This window comes from Theropithecus gelada, chromosome 15 (genome assembly GCF_003255815.1).
Source record: "Theropithecus gelada isolate Dixy chromosome 15, Tgel_1.0, whole genome shotgun sequence".
In the NCBI taxonomy this organism is placed as follows: Eukaryota; Metazoa; Chordata; class Mammalia; order Primates; family Cercopithecidae; genus Theropithecus; species Theropithecus gelada.
The window spans coordinates 45,834,536-45,858,659 of record NC_037683.1 but is presented as its reverse complement, the minus strand read 5'-3'; the positions used below and the strand labels follow the sequence as shown (position 1 = coordinate 45,858,659).

At 39.6% G+C, this 24,124-nt stretch overlaps 1 protein-coding gene across 3 annotated transcripts in view; it reads right to left on the bottom strand.

Annotated features, from left to right (window-relative positions):
• RNF38 (ring finger protein 38) overlaps window positions 1–24,124 on the bottom strand; it is a 143,938-nt gene that overhangs the window by 4,897 nt on the left and 114,917 nt on the right. For all 3 annotated transcript variants that reach the window (XM_025359839.1, XM_025359840.1, XM_025359841.1), the window contains 7 exons: window positions 18,382–18,549; window positions 16,928–17,098; window positions 13,214–13,375; window positions 12,784–12,890; window positions 10,846–10,930; window positions 3,840–3,961; window positions 1,340–1,439 (listed from right to left, as the gene is read on the bottom strand). In XM_025359839.1, the coding sequence (XP_025215624.1) occupies window positions 1,340–1,439; window positions 3,840–3,961; window positions 10,846–10,930; window positions 12,784–12,890; window positions 13,214–13,375; window positions 16,928–17,098; window positions 18,382–18,549 (915 nt within the window). The remainder of the gene's footprint in view (window positions 1–1,339; window positions 1,440–3,839; window positions 3,962–10,845; window positions 10,931–12,783; window positions 12,891–13,213; window positions 13,376–16,927; window positions 17,099–18,381; window positions 18,550–24,124) is intronic.

The following is a 24,124-nucleotide window of genomic DNA, read 5'->3' as shown; positions in this document are numbered from 1 at the left end:
GAATGGCGTAAACCCGGGAGGCGGAGCTTGCAGCGAGCTGAGATCCGGCCACTGCACTCCAGCCTGGGCGGCAGAGCGAGACTCCATCTCAAAAAAAAAAAAAAAAAAAAAAAAATAGTCTGTTATATCCTTCCCAAATGCTTTCAGGATTACATCTAAACTCCTTCGCGCTTCAGAGTGGCTTCACAACAAGCTGGTCATTGATTTTCTCTCTGAACACCTTTTCTTTTCCCACTCTTCCTCACATTCCAACTATCAGCCACATGGAACTTGTGGTTTTGATTGTTCTCTGTTTGCACATGTCAGGGATTTGCACATATAATGCTTTCCTTTTAAAATACTTTAAGACTCTGTCTTCAGGATTGAGTTTGGGCTAAGTTAGATACTATGGAACTGTGCTCCCTCAGAACTGACTTTTAACTCTATCTTCCTCTCCAAATTGTGAGGTTACCTAGTTTTATCCAAATCAGAACACTTCATTTAAAAAATAACAAATTTGACTATATAAATTTTTTTTATAGTCATGGAGCCACTGCAACCCAGCCTATTAAAGTTCTTTTACTGTATCACGTTTTCATTCTACTGTTACAATTTGAGACTATGAAACTATTAAGAGTAAAAAAGCAGATTTTGTAAACTTTTTTTTTTAAAACATTAAATAGTCAGGTGCAGTGTATAACCCCAATACCTTGGGAGGCTGAGGTGGGAGGACTGCTTGTGCCCAAGAGTTCAAGACCAGTCTGGGCAACATAGTGACACCCCGTCTCGCTTGAGCCTGGGACGTCGAGGCTACATTGAGCCATGACTGTACCACTGCACTCCAGACTGGGCGACACATCGAGACCCTGTTTCAAAAAATATATATATAAAAAAGAAGCCCCTGCAATAATTTCACCCTGGCATAGCCACTCTTATGGATTTGTGTCCTTTGTGCTTTTGTTCATATATACAAAGGAGAAAATGGTCAGAATTAAATAAAAACACTAGATGTACTTATTCTCCATGCAAACCTCTGACAACAGAGCTATAATTAGGTAGCCTTCTAAATTCTCGAAGCAAACTGTGGCCTAGCAAGTTCGGACTTTGTCCCTGTATGCCATGAGAAAGGACATACTGATTGTCGAGAGGTCATCCATTTGAGTTTTGTATAATCACTCCTATGTTGTTGACTGCAGTTAATTTTTACTGGCCTTTTCTCCTCATTTAAAGAGATCATACTCAAAGCTGTGTTTCCATTTTGTTTTCCTGTCCACTGAGTCACGAACTTACTCTAATTAACCTATGGTCAATAAAATAGAAAAATTCAATGTCATTTCCTTTAAAGATGTTATCACTTTACCTTAAGCCATTTGTCAACACACTTGGCATGGAACTCGTGGTTACAGGGTAAGACTCTAAGTAGCTGCCTTGACTCAAAATCACACATGCATACTACACACCTAAAAAAAGCAAAAAGATCATTTAACCATAAAACCAGATGGTTTTCTATTGTTATGACTATTGAAACCTACAAGGTAATTTATTCTGTTATCAAAATATCACTTAAATTGTTAAACAAAATTAACCAATACCCTGAAAAAATTGTGATGTTTTGCAGTAAGAGGGTTTTGCTTTACTAACAGATTATCACAAAAATTTCTAGTTAACATGAAGTCAATCTTAGTACCAAAGATTCTATACTATTTTTTTAAAAAAAGGTGTTGGAACAACTGTATGTCCACATACAAAAGGATAAAGGTGGACCCCTACCTCATACCATATAAAAACTGACTCAAACTGATCAAAAGCTTAGGTGTTAAGAGCTAAACTATTAACCTCTCAGAAGAAAACACAGTAAATCTTCATGACCTTGGATTAGACAATGGTTTCTTGGAGATGACATTAAAAGCACAAGAATTAACAACAAAAAAAGAAATGTAGTTGTTCTTCAGTATCTGAGGGGGGACTGATTTCTAGGACCCACAATGGACACCAAAATCTGCAGATGTTCAAATCCTTTAGATACAACAGTATAGTGTTTGTGACCTATGCACACCCTCCCATATACTTTAAAATCATTAACATACTGTAATACCTAATACAATGTAAGTGCTATGTAAATAGTTGTTATACTGTATTGTTTATTTGTACTACATATTGCTCTATTTTCTATTTTTATTTTTTCCTGAATATTTTCTATCTTTGGTTGGCTGAATACAGAGGGCTGAGTGTAGGCTGAAATAAATCAAAATCAAAATTTAAACATTTTGTGCTGCAAAGGACATCACTGAAAAACTGAACAATCCACAGAATGGCAACACATTTTTTTACACTTTTTATTATTCTATTCCTCAGAGATCCCTGTTCTGAGGGAAGACATTTTTGAAGATAATTTATCTGATGAGATCTATAATACGTATAGAACTTCTACAACTCAGTAATACAAAGACAAACCAACTTATGGAAAATGAAGCAAGGATCCAAATAGACATTTCTGAAAAAAAGGTATACAAATGGCTAGTAGCACATGAAACATTCAAGATCATCAGCTATCAGGGAAATGCAAATCAAATCTGCAGGAAATACCACTTCACAACCACTAGGCTGGCTATAATAATAATAAAAAAAATAGACAATATAGCGTGATTCAAAGCCATTATTTACCTTTGGCATTATTCAATGCCAAAAGTGGAAACCCAAATGTCCATCCACTGGTAAAAATAATATGATCTATACAGTAGAATATTATTTGGCCATAAAAAGAAATGACTTACTAGTAAAAGCTACAATATAGAAAAAGTTATGCTAAGTGAAAGATGCTAGACACAAAAAGATCATATATGACCTCATTTATGTATAATCTATATAGACACAGTGTAGACTGAGGATGGGGAGGAGGCACCAAGGTGAGGTAGAAATATGAAGAGTGTTGCTAGTGGGTGAAGTGGGTGAGGGGTTTCGTTTTAGGGTGATGCAACGGGTCTAAATTTGATTGTCATGATAGTTACACAGCTCTGAATATACGAAAAACCACTGAGTTGTACTTTTTAAATTATTATTATTATTATTTTTTTGAGACAGTCTCGCTCTGTCGCCCAGGCTGGAATGCAGTGGTGTCATCTCGGCTCACTGCAACCTCCGCCTCCCGGGCTCAAGCAATTCGCCCTGCCTCAGCCTTGCGAGTAGCTGGGATTATAGGCGCCTGCCACCATGCCCAGCTAATTTTTGTATTTTTAGTAGAGACAGGGTTTCGCCATGTTGGCCAGGCTGGTCTCAAGCTCCTGACCAGAGGCGATCCACCTGCCTCAGCCTCCCAAAGTGCTGGGATTACAGGTGTGAGCTACCGTGCCCGGCCTCAACTGTACATTTTAAATGGAATTTTACGGTATGTAAATTATATATCAATAAAGCTATAAAAGATCCCATACTAAGCAGAAATTTTTGGTAAAAACCTCAAACTTTATGTGCATGAAGTTTCTATCTTGTGTGAAAACATTCTAGAATGTCAATTAGAAACAGAATTGCTAAGCAACATTAAAATCCAAAACAGCCCTAACAGAACTTTCTAAGATGACAGAAATGTTCTAGATCCACACCACCCAACACAGCAGCCATTAGCTAGAATGACTAAGACATTTAATTTTTCATTTAATTAGCTCTATATTGACTTATTGGACAAGTGTTGGCTTAGACTATGAAATAGAGATAACTTATCTTTATCAAAGTTATCTCTGACTCTTAAGCATTTTCTTTTAACTTTTTGTTTCCTCTCCCAACTTTTACCTTAATGCTCTTATGTTTTTATTTCATAAAGGTAGAAAAGGAAATTTAGCAGAGTGATGTCAAAAAAATGTACTTACAAAGTCTGTTCTGACTGGTGGTTGTTAGGATTGAACCGGTAAGAAGGAAGTTGTTCAATATCTGCTTTAGTCAGTCCACGAGGCTTTGCCTCTCCCAGTCGCTCTGCCAGGTTTAACAGGGCCTGTAGCGGTAAAAGATGACATTTTCATCTGTCTTTATGTTTTGCATTCCAATTTTTTTTTTTTTTTTTTTAAAGAGATGGAGTCCTGCTATGTTGCTCAGGCTGGAGTATATATAGTGGCTGTTCACAGGCATGATCATTGTGCACTGTGGCCTCGAACTCCTGTGAACTCAAACAATACTCTTGCCGCAGCCTTCTGAGTATCTGGAACCTACAATTGCGTACCACCGTAGCCCTATTAAAATAATTTTTAAAATGTTTCTTATGAAAAAATCGAAACACATACAAAAGTAGAAAAGCAACGTTAATGAACCTTGATCTATCCATTACGCAGGTCAGTAGTCCATGGCTAATCTTTTATCTATTACCATATATCCTAAAGCTCACAGTATTTTAAAACAAAACGGAAAGATGGTATCATTTCATTAGTATCAAGTGCATCTGTAAAACAAAGTAACTTTGACCCTGTGAGCTAGATAATTCTTTGTTATGGGAGCTGGCCTGTGTACTATAGGATGTTTTGCAGCATCCCTGGCCTCCCTCTGCTCTCTTAGTGCCAGTTAACAACCCCCCAGCTGTAACAATCAAAAATGTCTCCACACATTCCCAAATATCTTTGGGAGACAAACTGTCCCCAGGTTGAGAATCGCTGCTCTAAAAAGATAGACTTTTTAGAATATAACCACAATGACATCATCACACCTAACATATTAACACTAATTCTTTAACATCAAATGGACCAATTAACGTTCAAATGTCTTTGTTTCAATTCAAAGCTTTAAAAAGTAGTTTGTTCAAATAAGGATCCAAACAAATCCATAACTTACCATGGCTTAATACGTCTCAAGTCTCTTTTTCACTCTTAAATTTGAAGAAACCAGGTTAATGAGCTGTAGAAATTCCCAGTTTGAAATGTGCTAAATGAACCTCCCATCCCTGACCCACTGGGTTTAACAAATTCCTTGTCCCCTTGTCCTATAAATAGGTAGATGTGAAAACTTTTACCATAAGGCCCATCATGTCTAGTGGTTATGTTAGCAGCCAATGATGGAATACTGTCTAGATCCATTAATTCATTAAGAATGGGTAAAATGGTAATATTCTAATTTTATAATTCTTCATTTATTAGAATGCCTAATATTAAACAATACTCAGAATTTAGGCAGAATAGGATGAGACCACCTAATTTCTTTCTTTTGTTTTTTTTTAAGTATCCACTATCAACTCATGAACTTTAATATATTTGATGTGTTTCAATATTGTAATTATTATGCCTCTTTTTTTTTTTTTTGAGTCAGAGTCTTGCTTTATCCTCAGGCTGGAGTGCAATGGCATGATCTCGGTTCACTGCAACCTCCGCCTCCTAGGTTCAGGCGATTCTCTTGCCTCCTCCTCCCGAGTAGCCGCCACCCAGCTAATTTTTTGTATTTTTTATTTTTTAGTAGAGAAAGGGTTTTGCCATGTTGGCCAGGCTGGGCTTAAACTCCTGACCTCAAGTGATCCACCTGCCTTGGCCTCCCAAAGTGCTGGAACTACAGGAGTGAGCTACTATGCCCAGTCAATTATTATGCTTATTGATTTTACATCAGTACCTCCTTTCCTTAATGACTCTAATAACTCATTTGGTTTATCCCACAATTAGTCTGCCTTTTGTGGACTGCTTTTCTCCATTTTTCAGGTTGCCCCAGTGTTAACAGAATGGGTAACAAATAATGATAGATGAGAGAAACAGAATTAACTTCCCCAAATGTCAATAATTAATGTGGTAATAACTGTGTGTGTTTTATTATGATACCAGAACTCTGCTTCTGTGTCAACATTATTTAGATAATTGCATCATCTAAATAATTTGTTCCCCTTTCACTAGCTCCCTAGCCCTTCTAAATGCTGGACTAGAAAGTAAATTGCCAGGCTGCACATGGTGGCTCAAGCCTGTAATCCCAGCACTTTGGGAGGCTGAGGCAGGCAGATCACTTGAGGTCAGGAGTTTGAGACCCACCTGGTCAACACAGTGAAACCCCATCTCTACTAAAATTACAAAAAAATTAGCTGGGCACGGTGGCGTGCACCTGTAAGCTCAGCTACATGGGAAGCTGAGGGAGGAGAATCACTTGAACCCAGGAGGCAGAGGTTGCAGTGAGCCGAGACTGCGCCATTGCACTCCAAGCCTGGGTGACAAAACGAGACTCCATCTTAAAAAAAAAAAAAAAAAAGTAAATTGCCAAATCGATGGTCATTACAATATATAAAATTTAGATAAAACTTATTGTATCGGCCGGGCGCAGTGGCTCAAGCCTGTAATCCCAGCACTTTGGGAGGCTGAGACGGGCGGATCACGAGGTCAGGAGATCGAGACCATCCTAGCTAACACGGTGAAACCCCGTCTCTACTAAAAATACAAAAAACTAGCCGGGCGAGGTGGCGGGCGCCTGTAGTCCCAGCTACTCAGGAGGCTGAGGCAGGAGAATGGCGTGAACCCGGGAGGCGGAGCTTGCAGTGAGCTGAGATCCGGCCACTGCACTCCAGCCTGGGTGACAGAGCGAGACTCCGTCTCAAAAAAAACAAACAAAAAAAACTTATTGTATCATTGATAATAATCTTTTATACCTCATATATACCATGGTACACAAAGGTCAACAAATACAATTTATGACAATAAAATATGTTAAGTTCTTACAGTATAAAGACTACACAGGCATATTTCATTTTACTGCACTTTGCTTTACTGCATGCCACAGATACTACCTTTTTAAAACAAAAACAAAAAATTAAAGGTGTGTGGCCACCCCATGTTGAGCAAATCTATTAATTCAACTTGTTGAGCAAATCTATTAATTCAACTTTTCCAACAGTCATGTCATTTCATATCTTGGTGCCACATTTTGGTAATTCTCACAGCATTTCAAACTTTTTCATTATTTTATATCTGCTATAATGTTCTCTGATCTTTGACGTTACTATTGTACTTGCTTTGTGGTACCACAAACTGCACTTGTATAAGACAGAAAGAACACTTAATTGATAAATGTTGGGTATTCTGACTATTCCACTGACCAACTGGCTATTCACCCATCTCTCCCTCTCCTGGGGTATTCCTAGTCTTTGAGACACAACAATATTGAAGTTATGCCAATTAATAACCCCACAATGGCCTCTAATTGTTCAAGTGAAAGAGTCACATGTATCCCACTTTAAAAACTAGGAATGATTGGCTGGGCGTCCTGGCTCACTCCTGTAATCCCAGCACTTTGGGGAGGCCGAGCGGCCAGGTCACGAGGTCAGGAGATCGAGACCATCCTGGCTAATACGGTGAAACTCTGTCTCTACTGAAAATACAAAAAATTAGCCGGGTGAGGTGGTGGGCACCTGTAGTCCCACCTACTCGGGAGGCTGAGGCAGGAGAATGGCGTGAACCCAGGAGGCGGAGCTTGCAGTGAGCCGAGATCGTGCCACTGCACTCCAGCCTGGGCGACAGAGCAAGACTCTGTCTCAAAAAGCAAAACAAAAACTAGAAATGATTAAGCTTGGTAAGAAAGGCATGTCAAAGCCAAGACAGGCCAAAATGTAGGCCTCTTGTGCCAAACCAGTAACCAAGTTCTAAACGCAAAGGCAAAGTTCGAACAGAAAAAGTGCCATTCTCACTGGGCACAGTGGCTCATGCCTGTAATCCCAACACTCGGACTAGCCTTGGGCAAAATGGCAAAACCTTTCTCTGCAAAAGAGAAAAAAAAAAGCACAAAAATTAGCCAAGTGTGGTGGCATGCGTCTACTGTCCCAGCTACTTAGCAGGCTGAGGTGGGAGAATCACTTGAGCCTGGGAGGTCAAGGCTGTAGTGAGCTGAGATGGTGGCACTGCACTCCAGCCCGGGTGACAGAGTGAGACCCTGTCTCCAAAAAAAAAAGAAAAAGAAAAAGAAAAAACAGAAAAGCCACTCCAGTGAATGCACGAATAAGAAAGCAAAGCAGCTATACTGCTGACATGGAAAGTCTGAGTGATAGGGATAGAAAATCCAACCAGCCACAACATTCTCTTTAGCCAAAGCCTAATCCAGAACAAGGCCCTGTCTTTAATTCTATCGCCAAAGCCTAATCCAGAACAAGGCCCTGTCTTTAATTCTATCAAGGTTGAGAGAGAGGTGAGGAAGCTGCAGAGGAAAAGTTGGAAGCTAGCAGAGGCTGGTTCATCAAGTTTAAGGAAAGAAGCCATCTTTATAACAACAAAGTGCAAGGTGAAGCAGGAAATGCTGATATAGAAGCTGTAGTAAGTTATCCAGAAGCTCTATCTAAGATCACTGATGAAAGTGAATACACTAAACAATAGATTTTCAATGTAGATAGAACAGCCCCATATTGGAAGGGAATGCCATCTAAGATTTTCATAGCTAGAAAGGCAATGCCTGGCTTCAAAAAACAGGCTGACTCTTTTGTTGGGGCTAATACAGCTGGTGGACTGCAGGTTGAAGCCAATGCTCATTTGCCATTCTCTGGGCCCTTAAGAAATTATGCTAAATCTACTCTGCCCAGTAATAAAGCCTGGATGACAGAACGTCTGTTTACAGTATGATTTACGGAATATTTTAAGACCACTTTTGAGACCCGTTCAAGAAAAAAAGATTCCTTTTAAAATACTACCGCTCAAGTGCTCTGATTAAGATGTACAAAGAGATGCATGCTGTTTTCCTGCCAACAAAACATTCATTCTGCAGCCCATGGAAAAAGGGTTCTTTTCTCTACATTCTTGCCAATACTTACTTTTTGATAACAGCCATCCTAACAGGTGTGAAGTGGTATTTTATTGTGGTTTTGATTTACATTTCCCTGATTGCAATGTTGAGCACCTTTTCAGATCCCTGGTTGGACATTTTGTGTCTTCTTTGAAAAATGTCTATTCAGGTCCTCCACCCATTTTTTTTAAATTGGGTTATTCATTTTTTTTGCTACTGAGTTGTATAAGTTCCTTGTATATTTTAAATATTAACCCCTTTATCGGATGTTTACTTTTCATATTTTCTCCTAACCTGTAGACTGCCTTTCATTTTCTTTCTTTTGCGGTACAGAAGCCTTTTAGTTCAATGTAGTCCTAGTTAGTTATTTTAGCTTTTGTTGCCTGTGCTTGTGGTGTGATGGCCAAAAAACCAATGCCATGGCCAATATCAAGGAGCTTTTCCCCTGTTTTCTGTAAGCACTTTTATCATTTCAGATATTAAGTTCAGGTCTTTAATCCATTTTGAGTTAACTTTCATGTATGGTGTAAAGGTCCAGTTTCATTCTTTTGCAGGTGGATATCCAGTTTTCCCAACACCATTTCTTTTTGTTTTGTTTTTTTTTTCTCTTTTTCAGACAGAGTCTTGCTCTGTCACTCAGCCTGGCGTGCAATGGTGTGATCTTGGCTCACTGTAGCCTCCGCTTCCCAAGTTCAAGTGATTCTCCTGTCTCAACCTCTCGAGTAGCTGGGATTACAGGCGCCCACCACCACGTCTGGCTAATTTTTGTATTTTTATAGAAACGGGGTTTCACCATGTTGGCCAGGCTCGCCTCGAACTCCTGACCTCAGGTGATTTGCCCGCCTTGGACACCCAAAATGCTGGGATTACAGGGTGAGCCACTGCGCTCAGCCTCCCAACACCTTTTCTTTTTTTTTTTTTTTTTTTTTTTTTTGAGACGGAGTCTCGCTCTGCTGCCCAGGCTGGAGTGCAGTGGCCGGATCTCAGCTCACTGCAAGCTCTGCCTCCCGGGTTCATGCTATTCTCCTGCCTCAGCCTCCCGAGTAGCTGGGACTACAGGCGCCCACCACCTCGCCCGGCTAGTTTTTTGTATTTTTTAGTAGAGACGGGGTTTCACCGTGTCAGCCAGGATGGTCTCGATCTCCTGACCTCGTGATCCGCCCGTCTCGGCCTCCCAAAGTGCTGGGATTACAGGCTTGAGCCACCACGCCCGGCCCCAACACCATTTCTTAAAGAGGCTATCCTTTCCCCATTGTGTCTTCTTGGTGGCCTTGTCAAAAATTGGCCGACTGTTGTACTCCTTTCTATTCACAGTTCCTAAAGTTCAGAACATGCATGGTTTTATAATTTATCGCCTGACCTATTACAACACCTAAATAGGTTTCCTTGTCACCATTTTTTAACTTCACAGTACTGGCAGAGTTTGGACTCTTAACGAGTACTGATGACATAAAGCACCAAAAACACTTAGTGGCTCCTTCCTCCCCCATAATATTCAAAATTATGTCCACTCTGTAGCAAGCACTGAAGGACAACCAATTAAGCTTTCCAATCAAATGCCGATTTTCTCCCTTTTACTTTAACCACAGACCATCTGCTGATTCTCAAGAATGTCCAGCACTTCTCTGCCTCAATCTTAAAGATGAAAAAGCTTCTACATTATTTAAGATCTAGCTCAAACGTTTTGGCTTCCACAAAATCTTTTCAGCATATCTCATCAAAATTCAGTTTTCTCATTTGCATTCTCATCGGAATTGTACGTAATTCTAATAGAGCACCAATCTACCTGTTATCATAGCTATGTGGTAGTACATATTCAAATATCCTTAAAGATGTTAAATCATTTTTATGACATGTTTGTATCTTGAAATGCACAAAGAGTTTACCTAATAAATGTTTAGATCAAGCTTGTCGAACACATGGCCTGCATGCAGCCCAGGATGGCTTTGAATGTGGCCCAACACAAATTGATAAACTTTCACAAAATATTATGAGATTTATTTTTTGCAATGTTTTAAAAGGTTACTGGCTACTATTAGTGTATCTTACGTGTGGCCCAGGAAGTGAAAAGATTGGACGCCTGTGGTTTAAAGAGTTAAGTAGAATAATACTTTCATGCACACAATACTCCCCAAATTAATTCACAATTCGTCTACTAACCTCGTAATTTTCTACTTCTCCATCTTCTACATCTAATTCAAAGCTGAAAGTTGGGCCCACTGCAGGTGGCACTGGAAGCATTGATCTGCAGTGAAAACAATCACACTAGCATTGAATATGTTAGTACATTAATTCAATGAACAGGACAGGGAGGACAAAGGCCAGTGCTATAAGGATGAAGAATGGTCAGTGTTAATCTGAAAAATTTAACAAAACATATGCAAGAACTGTAAAATAAAAACTGCAAACATATTGCTACGATAACTTAAAGGTGAATAAACAGACATACACCACATAAGACGACGACTCAGTATCATTAAGATGTCACTTTCTCCTTAAAATAATCTATAAATTCCATGCAATACCTACCAAGATTGCAGCAAGCACTTAAGTAAAAACTCACATGCTGATTTAAAAATTTATAAGGAACTGCAAAAGACCTTAAACTAAAACATTTTAAGAACAAAATCGGGAGACAAACTAGATCTGACATTAAGACAGAAAGAGAGAGAAAATGGGGAGAGAGAGGAAGGAAGGAAGGAAAAACTATGACAACAGTGTGGTAACATAGGCACGTGGCCTTCTGGTATAAAAACCGTATTTCCTAGCTTTCCTTAGAAAGTAATTATAGACATGTGACTAAGTTATGGCCAATGTGATACAGAGGCAGGGGTTATACGTGCAACTTCTGGGACATATCCTTGAGAGGAGCAGGTAGGCAGAGGAATCTATTTTTATTTTTGCTAGGTGGAATGTCATATGACTAGAGCCTGAGAGGCCACCTTAGATCTTGTACAGGAAGCCATTAACATTGTTCATAGTCACAGGGCTAACAAATCATCGTTGAGCTGCCTACTTCTAGACTTTATTACATGAGAGAGAAATAAAGAATTACTCGCAGGGCGCGGTGGCTCACACCTGTAATCCCAGCACTTTGGGAGGGCAAGACAGGCAGATTACCTGAGATCAGGAGTTCGTGACCAGCCTGGCCAACATGGTGAAACCCCATCTCTACTAAAAGTACATAAATTAGCTGGGCATGGTGGTGCCCGCCTGTAATCCCAGCTACTTGGGAGGCTGAGACAGGAAAATCACTGGAACCTGGGGGCCAGAGGTTGCAATGAGCCAAAACTGCACCACTGCACTCCAGCCTGGGCAACTGAGTGAGACTCTGTCTAAAGAAACAAACAAAAAAAACCCTACCATGTGTACCACCCATGGGAATTTCTTTTGTCTTTTTTTTGAGACGGAGTCTCGCTCTGTCGCCCAGGCTGGAGTGCAGTGGCTGGATCTCAGCTCACTGCAAGCTCCACCTCCCGGGTTTACGCCATTCTCCTGCCTCAGCCTCCCGAGTAGCTGGGACTACAGGCGCCCACCACCTCGCCCGGCTAGTTTTTTGTATTTTTTTTTTTTAGTAGAGACAGGGTTTCACTGGGTTAGCCAGGATGGTCTCGATCTCCTGACCACGTGATCTGCCCGTCTCGGCCTCCCAAAGTGCTGGGATTACAAGCTTGAGCCACCGCGCCCGGCCCACCCATGGGAATTTCTGTTACAGACCAACTTAACCCAAACAGAGTAGTTCTAAGACATAGAAATAATTTTTCTCCTTTCCCCCTAAGAAAAACAGCACTAAAAGCTGAATAATCAAGGCTGGTGGTAAGTGTTATCAGTTGTAAAAGAGGCAAAAATCTTAACCTTTTCTGCTTCTTGATTTGTTAAACCTATTTTCTGGCTCACAGATTTCTTCCTTCCCCACTTCTCCTGTTACCGTTCTTCTCTTTCTTTCAGCCTTAACTGGCTCCTCCCACTCCACCTTTTAACGTTAAGTAAAAACAAATAACTACCACACTGAAAGCTATAGACCACAGAGAAGACATTCATAAAGGAAACAGAATCTTAAGAGTTTCAAAATTCAGAAATCATTAAGAAAGAACTTACAACACATATGGCAGTAAGCTGGGATGATAAGGGGGAGGTGGTATTGGCTGCTGGGATCGGTATCTACTACGTCCTGTGAGCCTCCGAGGCATAAATGGAGGATAAGGCTGCAGGGGGAAAAATGTTAAAAAGATTCAGGATCACTCTACATTTACAAATAATCTGTCAAAATAATTAAAAAAAAAAAAAGACTTAAACAGTAAAGTTTTTTATTGTTCAAGGTTTTTAATATTCCTTAAATACTAACTTATTAAAGGATGCAGCAACCATTTTAAACCATACGCTCAGGTGTATTTCTAAATATAACTTTCCAACTGAATGCTGTCAAGAATACATATAATTCTAAATATGGTGAATTATACTAAAACATAACTCAGAACCAATCAGTTGCCAAAGCAAGTAATTAACATAGTACTGTATGAAAACTTACTACTCCAAAGGACACCTCCTGATGCAAAGGATCATGTGTTAAGAACTGCAAAGGAGCTGATGGAGGTAATGTTGGGGGGTGGGCTGATGGAGGGTAAGTAAAACCTCCTACTGGAAGATGTTCTCCTAAGAGTTCCACTTCATTTTCTATCCTTTGCAGAGGCTGAGGAGAGAGAAAAAAAAAACAACTTCCTGTATTTAGATTATGCTTTATAATAACCACAAATTTAAAATCTCAATGTCTCTAAGGCCATGCATCTCTTGATGTTCACATTAATCTAAAATTCAAAGTAAACATACAGACTACAGTAAAATATTCCTAATTTTAATTTCAACAAGGTTTAAAACATGTTATTAAACATTTCCATTATCCTCTATTAATTTTACTATGTGAACCTTCTCTTAAAATGAGAAGGCAAAAAGTCATCAAGTAAGCCAATTATTTGGAAAATTAAAATTATTTTTTCAGTCATAGCACCTTGACCTAAAGGATTTTCAGACACTTAACCTTTCACAGATGAAACAAAATAGAATGCGCATTTATAAATCAGAAACAGGGCTAAATGAGATATTGTACAGAGGCATTATGCTGTGCAGAAAGATTATGGGCTTCTGGACATTAGAATCTTGGTACTGTCACCAATCAGCCATATAACTTTTAGATAAATTACTTAATCTGAACCTCAGTACTGTCAACTATAAAACGGGCATGTTCACAGACTACTTCAAGTGTGTGGCGAACACTGAAGCAATGTAGTGCTATGCAAAGCACACAGAAGATACGTATTTCTTTTTTTTTTTGAAATAACAGCTCGGCTGGGGGCGGTGGCTCATGCCTGTAATCCCAGCACTTTGGGAGGCCGAGGCCAGTGGATCACCTGAAGTCAGGAGTTTGAGACCAGCCTGGTCAACACTGTAAAACCCTGTCTCTACTAAAACTACAAAAATTAGCTGGCTGTGGTGGTGGACGCCTGTAATCCCAGCTACTGGGGAGGCTGAGGCAGGAGAATCGCTTGAACCCGGCAGACAGAGGTTGCAGTGAGCTGAGATCACACCATTGCACTTCAGCCTGGGCAACGAGAGGGAGACTCCGTCTCAAACAAAAACAAAAAAGCCCCAACAAGAAAACAAAAAACAGTTCATTGAGATATAACTGACATATGATAAAAGGAATTCAACTGAATGGATTTTTGGTATATTCACAGTTATGTAACCATCACCACTATCTAATTCCAGAACATTTTCATCACCCCAAAAAGAAACTGTATACCCATTATCATTCAATCCCCATTTCCCCAAGTCATCAGCTTTCCTTTATTTATTTTTGAGACAGAGTCTTGCTCTTCTTGCCCAGGCTGGAGTGCAGTGGCGCCATCTTGGCTCACTGCAACCTCTGCCTCCTGGGTTCAAGTAATTCTCCTGCCTCAGCCTCCTAAGTAGCTGGGACTAGGGGCGCTCGCCACTACACCTGGCTAATTTTTTGTATTTTTAGTGGAGACAGGGTTTCACCGTGTTAGCCAGGATGGTCTCAATCTCCTGACTTCGTAATCCACCGCGCATGGCCCAGCTTTCCATTTTTATGTATTTGCTTATTCTACACATTTCATGTAAATGGACCCAGTTCATTTAAATAAGCAAGAAGCTGTGTCTACCTTCTCTGCTTAGCATAATGCTTTCAAGGCTCACCTGTTTTGTGGATTTTATCAATGCTTCACTCCTTTTTATACTATTACATTGCATGGATATACCACTCTTTCCTCATCTGTTTATCAGTTGATGGACATTTGGGTTGTCCACTCTTTGACTATTAGGAATACCACTATTACCACATTGTGTACACATTTTCGTGCTGATGTTTTCAATTGAATTCTCTTAGGCACATTTTTTTTTTTTGAGACAGAGTCTCGCGCTGTCGCCCAGGCTGGAGTGCAGTGGCCGGATCTCAGCTCACTGCAAACTCCGCCTCCCAGGTTCACGCCATTCTCCTGCCTCAGCCTCCCGAGCAGCTGGGACTACAGGCGCCCGCCACCTCGCCCGGCTAGTTTTTTTTTGTATTTTTTAGTAGAGACGGGGTTTCACCGTGTTAGCTAGGATGGTCTCGATCTCCTGACCTCGTGATCCGCCCGCCTCGGCCTCCCAAAGTGCTGGGATTACAGGCTTGAGCCACTGCGCCCGGCCAGGCACATTTATTTTTAAACACTAGTCTGACTTCTTCCCTTAGTTACAGAATAGCAACATGTTATTCAAATGTAAGTAAATACTAAGCTTTAATCTGGAAGTCTATGCAGGCTTGAGAGAAATCACAATTGCTTACACTATGACAACACTAGTGAAAACTAAGTCTTGATATGGCTATGTGACTGGACCTTTAAAACAACTGCAAATTTAGATACAAGTGATAGCTAAATTTTGCTTTAGCGTTGAATTCCCAGATACAGGAAGCTGAGAAGGAGACCATCCTGGCACAAATCCTATCCTAATTCCAAGAAAAGATTATCTTGCGGAAGCAATTCTACCTTTTCTGATGAGCCAAACTTGTGTCATAATTGCTTCTAGAGTTTTCAGGACAGCAGCCTCTTTGGTACCCAGCATAGTATAGAAATCCTTAGTAAACAAACTCTGCTATAATAAACTGTCAAGTTCTTTCCACAGAACTGACACTTGAGTCTTCCACTTGAGTCATTTCTATAGGTTATCTCTCCTGTTTCTCCTTAATGTCTGATGGTTCTGATGCTGAACCTGGCCTATCGAAACAACTGGACCTTTTTTCCTGTGCCCTTCTTTGTACTTATGTAGTACTTACATCTATCTCCCAGTGTCCCAAAATGATATGCCTCTCAACTATATCCCAGTCCCAAGACAGAATTAACTATGTTAATAGACTACCTCATCTGCTTTTCATCACAACATAGTGAAAAAACCAGGCCTTCAGAAAAAGTAACTGAAGTTCAGAAAGGTTAATTTCCTTGCCTAAATGAATACAAATATTATTCTAACAAGTATTAACAATTTTTTAATATTTTCATTTTCCAATTTAGAACCACATAAAAAGAAAAAAAAAAAAAAAAACTAAAAACTGTTCTTCAGATTTACTTCCTGAAGGACTGCAGATGCAATAGAACACAAATTTAGACAAGTGACATTAAAATAACTAGAAAAATTTAAGAAACCAGAAATTTAAGCTAAATGTTTATACTAATTTGTATATGTTTGGATTCCTTTAATTTTTTTAAGAACCAGAAGAATGCCTAAGTTATTATGTTTGTTTGTTTGTTTATTTTGGAGACAGAGTCTCACTCTGTTGCCCAGGCTGGAGTGCAGTGGCATGATCTTGGCTCACTGCAACCCTGCCTCCTGGGTTCAAGCGATTCTCATGCCTCATCCTCCTGAGTAGCTGGAATTATAGGCATGTGCCACAATGCCCGGCTAATTTTTGTATTTTTAGTAGAGACAGGGTTTCACCATGTTGGCCAGGCTGGTCTTGAACTATAGATCCTAGGTGATCTGCCTGCCTCAACCTCCCTGTTGGGATCACAGGCGTGAGTCTCTGCACCTGGCCAAGTTACTATGTTTAAGTGTGCCATTTAAACATAGTAACTTAGGCATTCTTCTGGTTCTTAAATCCACTAAGGTTATATGCCTGGCCTAAACATTTTGAAAAAATTAAAAATTAGTTAAAAACTAAACATTCTGACGTAATAGTAGAGATACCTACCGATCGTGATTGCTGTGTTTGGAAAGGGACAAACTGGCCTGGTGGTGGCAAATGAGGAGGATGATGGGGAGAAAGGTGAGGAGGATGTATAAGAAATGGATCACTAGAAATAAGGGGTGGGAATGCAGCATATGGTACTGGTAAGTGCTGAACTGAACATGCCTGAAGCATCTGTAAGAGAAACCGTTACAGTTTGGTTAAAAATATCAGAATATATAATTAATTTAAAAGGATTGTGAGATTAAAATCTGTCATTGTCACACCTCTCCCAAAATCATGAAAATGTTTTTAATAGCTAATATTAACAATGAAATACTAGTGTATTTTTATCTACTAGTAAAGTAATGGTACTAATAATTATTCTGTATTTTATATAATTTTCACAAATTGGTTGAAATACTTTAGCCTTTTAAACATCTATGAAACAGGGTGCGGGGGGAGAGGGGGAAGTGCTGCATAGAAGAGGAAACTCTAGTTGGTTTAAGATGTAGCAAACACTACTGATATTTCAAGAAACTCCCCTTTTCAATCCTGTAGAAATCTTTTTCTTCCTAGGATTTTCATAAGAGCACAACTCTCAACTAATTGTCCTATAATCTCTCAGTATTTTGGTTAGCAAATTTGGTACAATGTTTCTATTACTGAGAAACCAAGCTTGAGTAAATTAATCTGTTAAGTTAGTATTGGTGTAAGTGTGCGTTTTAATCTCACATTCAGAGCAAGGTATTAAGAGTTATATTTAAATTTTGCTAAGTGATCTCCTTTGAAGACATTATTGACCTTGGATACATCATTTAAATACAGCGCCCCCATTTCTGAAAGGAGGCTGAACTGAGATTAAAGATTAAAGGACAAAGCATATAAGCTTCAGAGGCAAGAAAAAAAAAGTCAGTGTGAATCTCTACTCTCTTATACTAGCTGTCTCTATGACACTAAGCAAGTCATTTAACTTTTCAGATTCAGCGACTAGAAAATGGGGGATGATGCTACTTTCATCATAGGTTTCATATAGTAAGGAATAAGACAAAGCACTCAAAGTGCCCATTAAAACTCAGTAAGTGCTGAGACTCTTAAGTGTTGAACAATAAGATCTCTGAGACTTAGGCTGACCTTCATTGGCTTTAATTATAAACAGTGCTGACATATGAGAAAACATGGTTTGACCCTCAGGATATTAAAATATGTATAAGTTAATTAATGTAAAAATACATCAGGTTATAAAGTTAATTTTATTAAATGGTTACTATAAGGATACTATAGAGATTTTTATTGCAATAAAATTGACCTTTTTACTTGAAAGTAAAACTACAAAGATAGTCTCTTAAATTTTGTTTGCTTATATAATGCAGTTAGCCCCTCTAAAGAGGGTTTCCAGAGCCAGTTAAGTTACAAAACCAAATTCAGGGTGGTGTGCTTAATAGTAGTATCTAATGAGAACAAAGATACAGACTTACTGGAGGAGGCACACTACAGACAGGGAGGTGCTGTCCGCTGAAAACCACAGAGCATCCTGGGACCTGCTGTGTACTACAAGCAGGGATGTGCTGGCCTGTGCAGAGTGGAATCCCATGTGGTGCCACTGTTGTTACTGTGTAAGAAACAGGGACTGTTCCTTGATGGAGCTTTAAAGGAAAAAACAAATGAACAAACTTTAGCTGTTTAGATAAAATGTTAACTATTCAAAATCAACATTTGGTCATTTATTGGCTCCTCTCTCAGCTACACAGATTTTCACAACGTACTCTCCAATAGCTTCGACCAGAATATTCATTGTCTTTGTATGAGAGAGTTGACTATTTCAAGAGTATATACTATTCCCACAAAACTGGGGCTAAACTCCTCCCTCAAATGACTTGAAAAGCCCAGGGAAATAATGGATTACTATATTAACTCTTCTAGCCTGCCGTATAAGGCAGAATAAAAAGAACTGGAATCATGAAAGCTTGTATATTCCATCATTTGGTCACACTCAAAAACGAATTTTAATTACAACTAGTGAAACAATGCAAAGTATACTTAAAAACAAGAAATCTCGTTTCCTGCCTAGCCAATCTTACTCCCATCCTACCTGCCACCCAGAGGCAAACAATGCTGATATCCTTCTTCTCTTTCTCCATGAACATACGAAAGCACAATTACACATAAATTGTCATGTTTGTTTTCATCTTAACAGAAATGAGATCATACTACCCTGCAACTTTGTTTTTCCATTTAATACTACATTGCAGGTATGTATGCAAGGGAGTTAAAGGTAACTTGTTCTTTTTGGTACTAGCCAGATATTTTAAGAAACACTTGCTTAACGGTCCTATCATATGTTGTATCAATACATGTTCAAGTTGTTTTCAACTCTTTTGCCAATATAAACAAAACTGAAAAAAATATATTAGTTTGGCCGGGAACAGTGGCTCATGCCTGTAATTCCAGCACTTTGGGAGGCCGAGGTGGGCAGATCACCGGAGGTCAGGAGAATGAGACCAGCCTGGCCAACATGGTGAAACCCCATCTCTACTAAAAATACAAAAAATTAGCCGGGAGTGGTGGTGGGTGCCTATAATTCCAGCTACTTGGGAGGCTGAGGCAGGAGAATCACTTGAACCTGGGAGGTGGAGGTTGCAGTGAGCTGAGATCGCGCCACTGCACTCCAGCCTGGGCAACAGAGTGAGACTTAGTTTAAAATATAAATAAATAAATTTATATGAATGTATTAATTTTATCTCAGAAGGATTACTAGGTAAAGGGGTGAACATTTTTTAAACTTTTACAGATACTGCCAAATCATCTGCAAAAGGCTGGATGGAAAAAGCCACACCCCCGACAGTAACATATGAGGGCCCATTTCCCAGGCTCTTTACTCAAAAGTAGATGTATCTGCATTACAAGTATGCTTACCTAAGTGAAAAAATGGTATCACAGCAGGTTTGTGTTAAGTTTGCATTTCTCTGACTAAAAAGGTTGACCATCCTTTAACATTTTATTAAGCATTTAGATTTTCTTTTCTGTCAATAATCTCTATCCTTTGATCACTGCCCCTTAAAGAGGGTTTTGCTCTGTCGCCCAGGCTAGAGTGCAGTGAGTGCAGTGGCACCATCATGGCTCAATGCAACCTCCATCTCCTAGGCTCAAGCAATCCTCCCACCTCAGCCTCCGTGGTAGCTGGGACTACAGGCGCACACCACCACATCTGGGTTTTTTTTTTTTTTTTGAGAGGGAGCCTCGCTCTCTCTCGCCCAGGCTGGAGTGCAGTGGTATGATCTCAGCTCACTGCAACCTCCGCCTCCCAGGTTCAAGCGATTCTCCTGCCTCAGACTCTCAAGTAACTGGGATTACAGGTGCCTCAACCACGTGCAGCTAATTTTTGTATTTGTAGTAGAGACGGGGTTTCACCATGTTGGCCAGGCTGGTCTTGAACTCCTGACCTCAGGTGATCCCATCTGGGTAATTTTTAAACTTTTTTGAAGAGATTCACTTTGAATGTAGAGTCTCACTTTGTTTTCCTGGCCGGTCTCGAATTCCTCGGCTCAAGCGATCCTTCTGCCTTGGCCTCCCATAAGTGCTGGGATTATAGGTGTGAGCCGCTGAACCTGGCCCCATCCATCTTCTACTAGGTTGTCATAATCATTTGTAATTTTATTTAAGAGGTATATGAATCTATTGCTTGTTGTGTGTAATGAAAATATTTTCCTAGTCTATGTTTTATCTTTTGATGAGATCCTTTATTTAATGGCATATTTTTGTCTTTTGTGATCCTTTTTTTTCTTTTTAATGTAGCCAGAGTGTAGCTTTAGGGTTTCCTTTATTGATGAGGTTATAAACATATATTCCTATATTTCCTAATTCTTTAGTTTTTTATATTCCATTAGACTTATTTTTGTTTATAAAGTAGGGCTCTAATTTTGCTTGCACATGGACAATTGTATTTGCTCCATTTATTAAACCATCTTCTTGCCTCTACAGTGAAATATCATCTTTTTAAAAATTCATTAAGTACTCACATATTCCTGGATTTCATGCCAATTTCATGCTGCTTTAATTACAGTATCTTACTAGAAGAGTTAGCATCTGGTAAGAAATTCTTCTCACCATACATCTTTTCATTTTTTGGCATTTTCACAGTTATTCTTACGTATAAACTCAATTTTATTCGCTTCCAAAACGCATTAGTGTTATGATTGTACTAAATGTTATGTTATTTTACAAAGGACTGAATTTTATATTAAGATTTTTTCTTTTTTTGAGATGGAGTTTCGCTTTTGTCGCCCAGGCTGGAGTACAATGGCACAATCTTGACTCACTGCAACCACTGCCTCCTGGATTCAAGCAATTCTCCTATCTCAGCCCCCTGAGTAGCTGGGACTACAGGCATGTGCCACTACACCTGTTTTTGGTTTTTGGTTTTTTTTTTTTCGGTTTGTTTTTTTTTTTTAATTAGAGACAGGGTTTCACCATTTTGGCCAGTTTGGTCTTGAACTCCTGAACTCAGGTGATGCGCCTGCCTCAGCCTCCCAAAGTGTTAGGATTACAGGCGTGAGCCACTGTGCCTGACCTATATTAAGACTTTTTATATCCAGAAACATTATGCCATTACATTGAATATCACGGTTCTGTCTTTCAAGAAGAAATTAAGTTTTCCTTCAGCACCATAAGACAGGACTGAAAAAACAAAATTAGTTTTCTTCTTCAAAGATTATTATTAAATTGATTTCTCAGTTTATTATTAGATTTGTTCCTCAAACTGTGAAGGTTTTGTTATATTTACAAGAGGTTACTTTTCTCGATTTGCATGTCAAAGCGGTTAGTGTTAGTATGAAGATAATTTTTATTTATATTATCTTGAATATATCAACCTTACCAACTTTTAAATTCTAGTATTTTTTAAAAATTTAGAATCTCCTTTCCTAGGTATACAACTACAGGATGAGCATCCCTTATCTGAAATGCATGGGACCAGAAGCTTTTTGGATGTTTTTGAATTTTAGAAAATCTGCATTATACTTACCAATTCAGCATCTCTAATCCCAAAATCTGAAATCCAAAATGCTTAAACATTTCCTTTGAGTGTTGAGCTGGTGCTCAAAAAGTTAAAGATTTTTAGAGCATTTCAGATATTCAAATTAGGGGTATCCAACTTGAATAAGGTTCAACCCAACTATTATCTTTTTGTGTCAGCAAACTAGAACCTTCAAAAATAATGTGTGTATGTACCTATATCCTATATCTGATTTTGATGGAAATGTATGATGAATTTTACAAATAAAACTTGATTTCTGATAAACAGCCTTTATCATAAATACCACCCCCCGACCCCGACCAACTGCACACACATTTTCTTGAGACAGAGTCTTGATATACTGCCAACAGTGGAGTGCAGTGGTGCCATCACAGCTCACTGTAGCCTCAATCTCCTGGGCTCAGGTGATCCTCCCACCACAGCCTCCCGAGTAGCTGGGACTACAGGTGCATGAGACCACACCCGGTTAATTTTTGTATTATTTTTTGTAGAGACAGGGTTTCACTGTGTTGCCCAGGCTGTTCTCCAACTCTTGAGCTCATGTGATCCGCCCACTTCAGCCTCCCAAAGTGCAGGGATTACAGGCATGAACCACCGCGCTTGGCCAAGTATCATATTTTGCTGATTCCAAGACATCAGATTGTATAGTCATTTTTCCCCATACTGAGAAAAATACTTCTATTTAAACTAACATAACAAACACTTGGTCACTTATGAGGTTTTTTTTTTTTTTTGAGACAGAGTCTCACCCTGTTGCCCAGGCTGGAGTGCAGTGGTGCGATGTCAGCTCACTGCAACCTCCACCTCCCGGGTTCACACCATTCTCCTGCCTCAGCCTCCCGAGTAGCTGGGACTACAGGCACCCCACCACCATGTCTAGCTAAATTTTTTTATTTTTTTATTTTTTAGTAGAGATGGAGTTTCACCGTGTTAGCCAGGATGGTCTCGATCTCCTGACCTTGTGAGACGCCCCCCCTCTGCCTCCCAAAGTACTGGGATTATAGGCGTGAGCCACCACGCCCAGTCAGATTGTATAGTCATTTTTTCCCCCTACTAAGAAAAATACTTCTATTTAACTAACAGAACACTTGGTCACTTGTGAATTTTATATATTTATTAGAAGCACTTTAAATGAGATCATACAACACTTGAGCATTCATAAAAAGGAAAATATAAGTGAAATAAAGTAGTTAGTTCTAATAGTTCTTCACTTTCAGAGTCTGACTCTGGTGAATCACTTTTAATTTCAGTGTCATTGTCTGGTTTTCCCACAAAAGGTTCAGTGCCATCAAGGGAGTTGGTGATGCAGCACTTCTTAAAACTATCCATAAACGAAACAAAGGCTACTTGATGCTAGATTCCTAAGTCAGGGATGTAATTATACAGAGCTTGTCTACTTTTGACTCCTGCTTGGAGGTTTATGTTAAACTCACCTCCTGCCTCACCCCCTAAACACTACCACTTAATCCCATATATGAGTTAACTGCAAGCCATCTGATGCATAGCACAAGCAGTGAAGACTGTGTTACAACTGCTGCTTGGATGACACCAAGATTAGTGTGCCATCAATTTTGAGAAGCATCCATCCCAAATTCGGAGATGTTAAAATATGGAAATAGCACATTTTAAAATCAATGAAATAGGGCCGGGCGCAGTGGCTCATGCTTGTAATCCCGTTACTTTGGGAGGCCGAGGTGGGTGGATCACCTGAGGTCAGGAGTTTGAGACCAGCCTGGCCAACATAGTGAAACCCTGTCTCTACTAAAAATACAAACAATTAGCTGGGCATGATGGCGAGCACCTGTAATCCCAGCTACTCGGGAGGCTGAGGCAGGAGAATGGCTTGAATCCAGGAGGTGGAGGTTTCAGTGAGCCAAGATCGCACCACTGCACTCCAGCCTAGGTAACAAGAGCAAAACTCCGTCTCGGGGGTGGGGGAAGTAGTTTCATATTTCTTTTTAAAAACTTCATTGTAAAATACAAGCAAAGTACCAAAGTACATAAACCATGACCATCAAGACTACCAAAAAAAAAAAAAAAAATCATCAGATGAACACTCATGTAACCATCACCTAGGTCAATGGTCAATAAACAGAACAGATGTGGTGGCTCACACCTGTAATCCCAGCACTTTGGGAGGCCGAGGTGGGCAGAACACCTGAGGCCAGGAGTTTGAGACTAGCCTG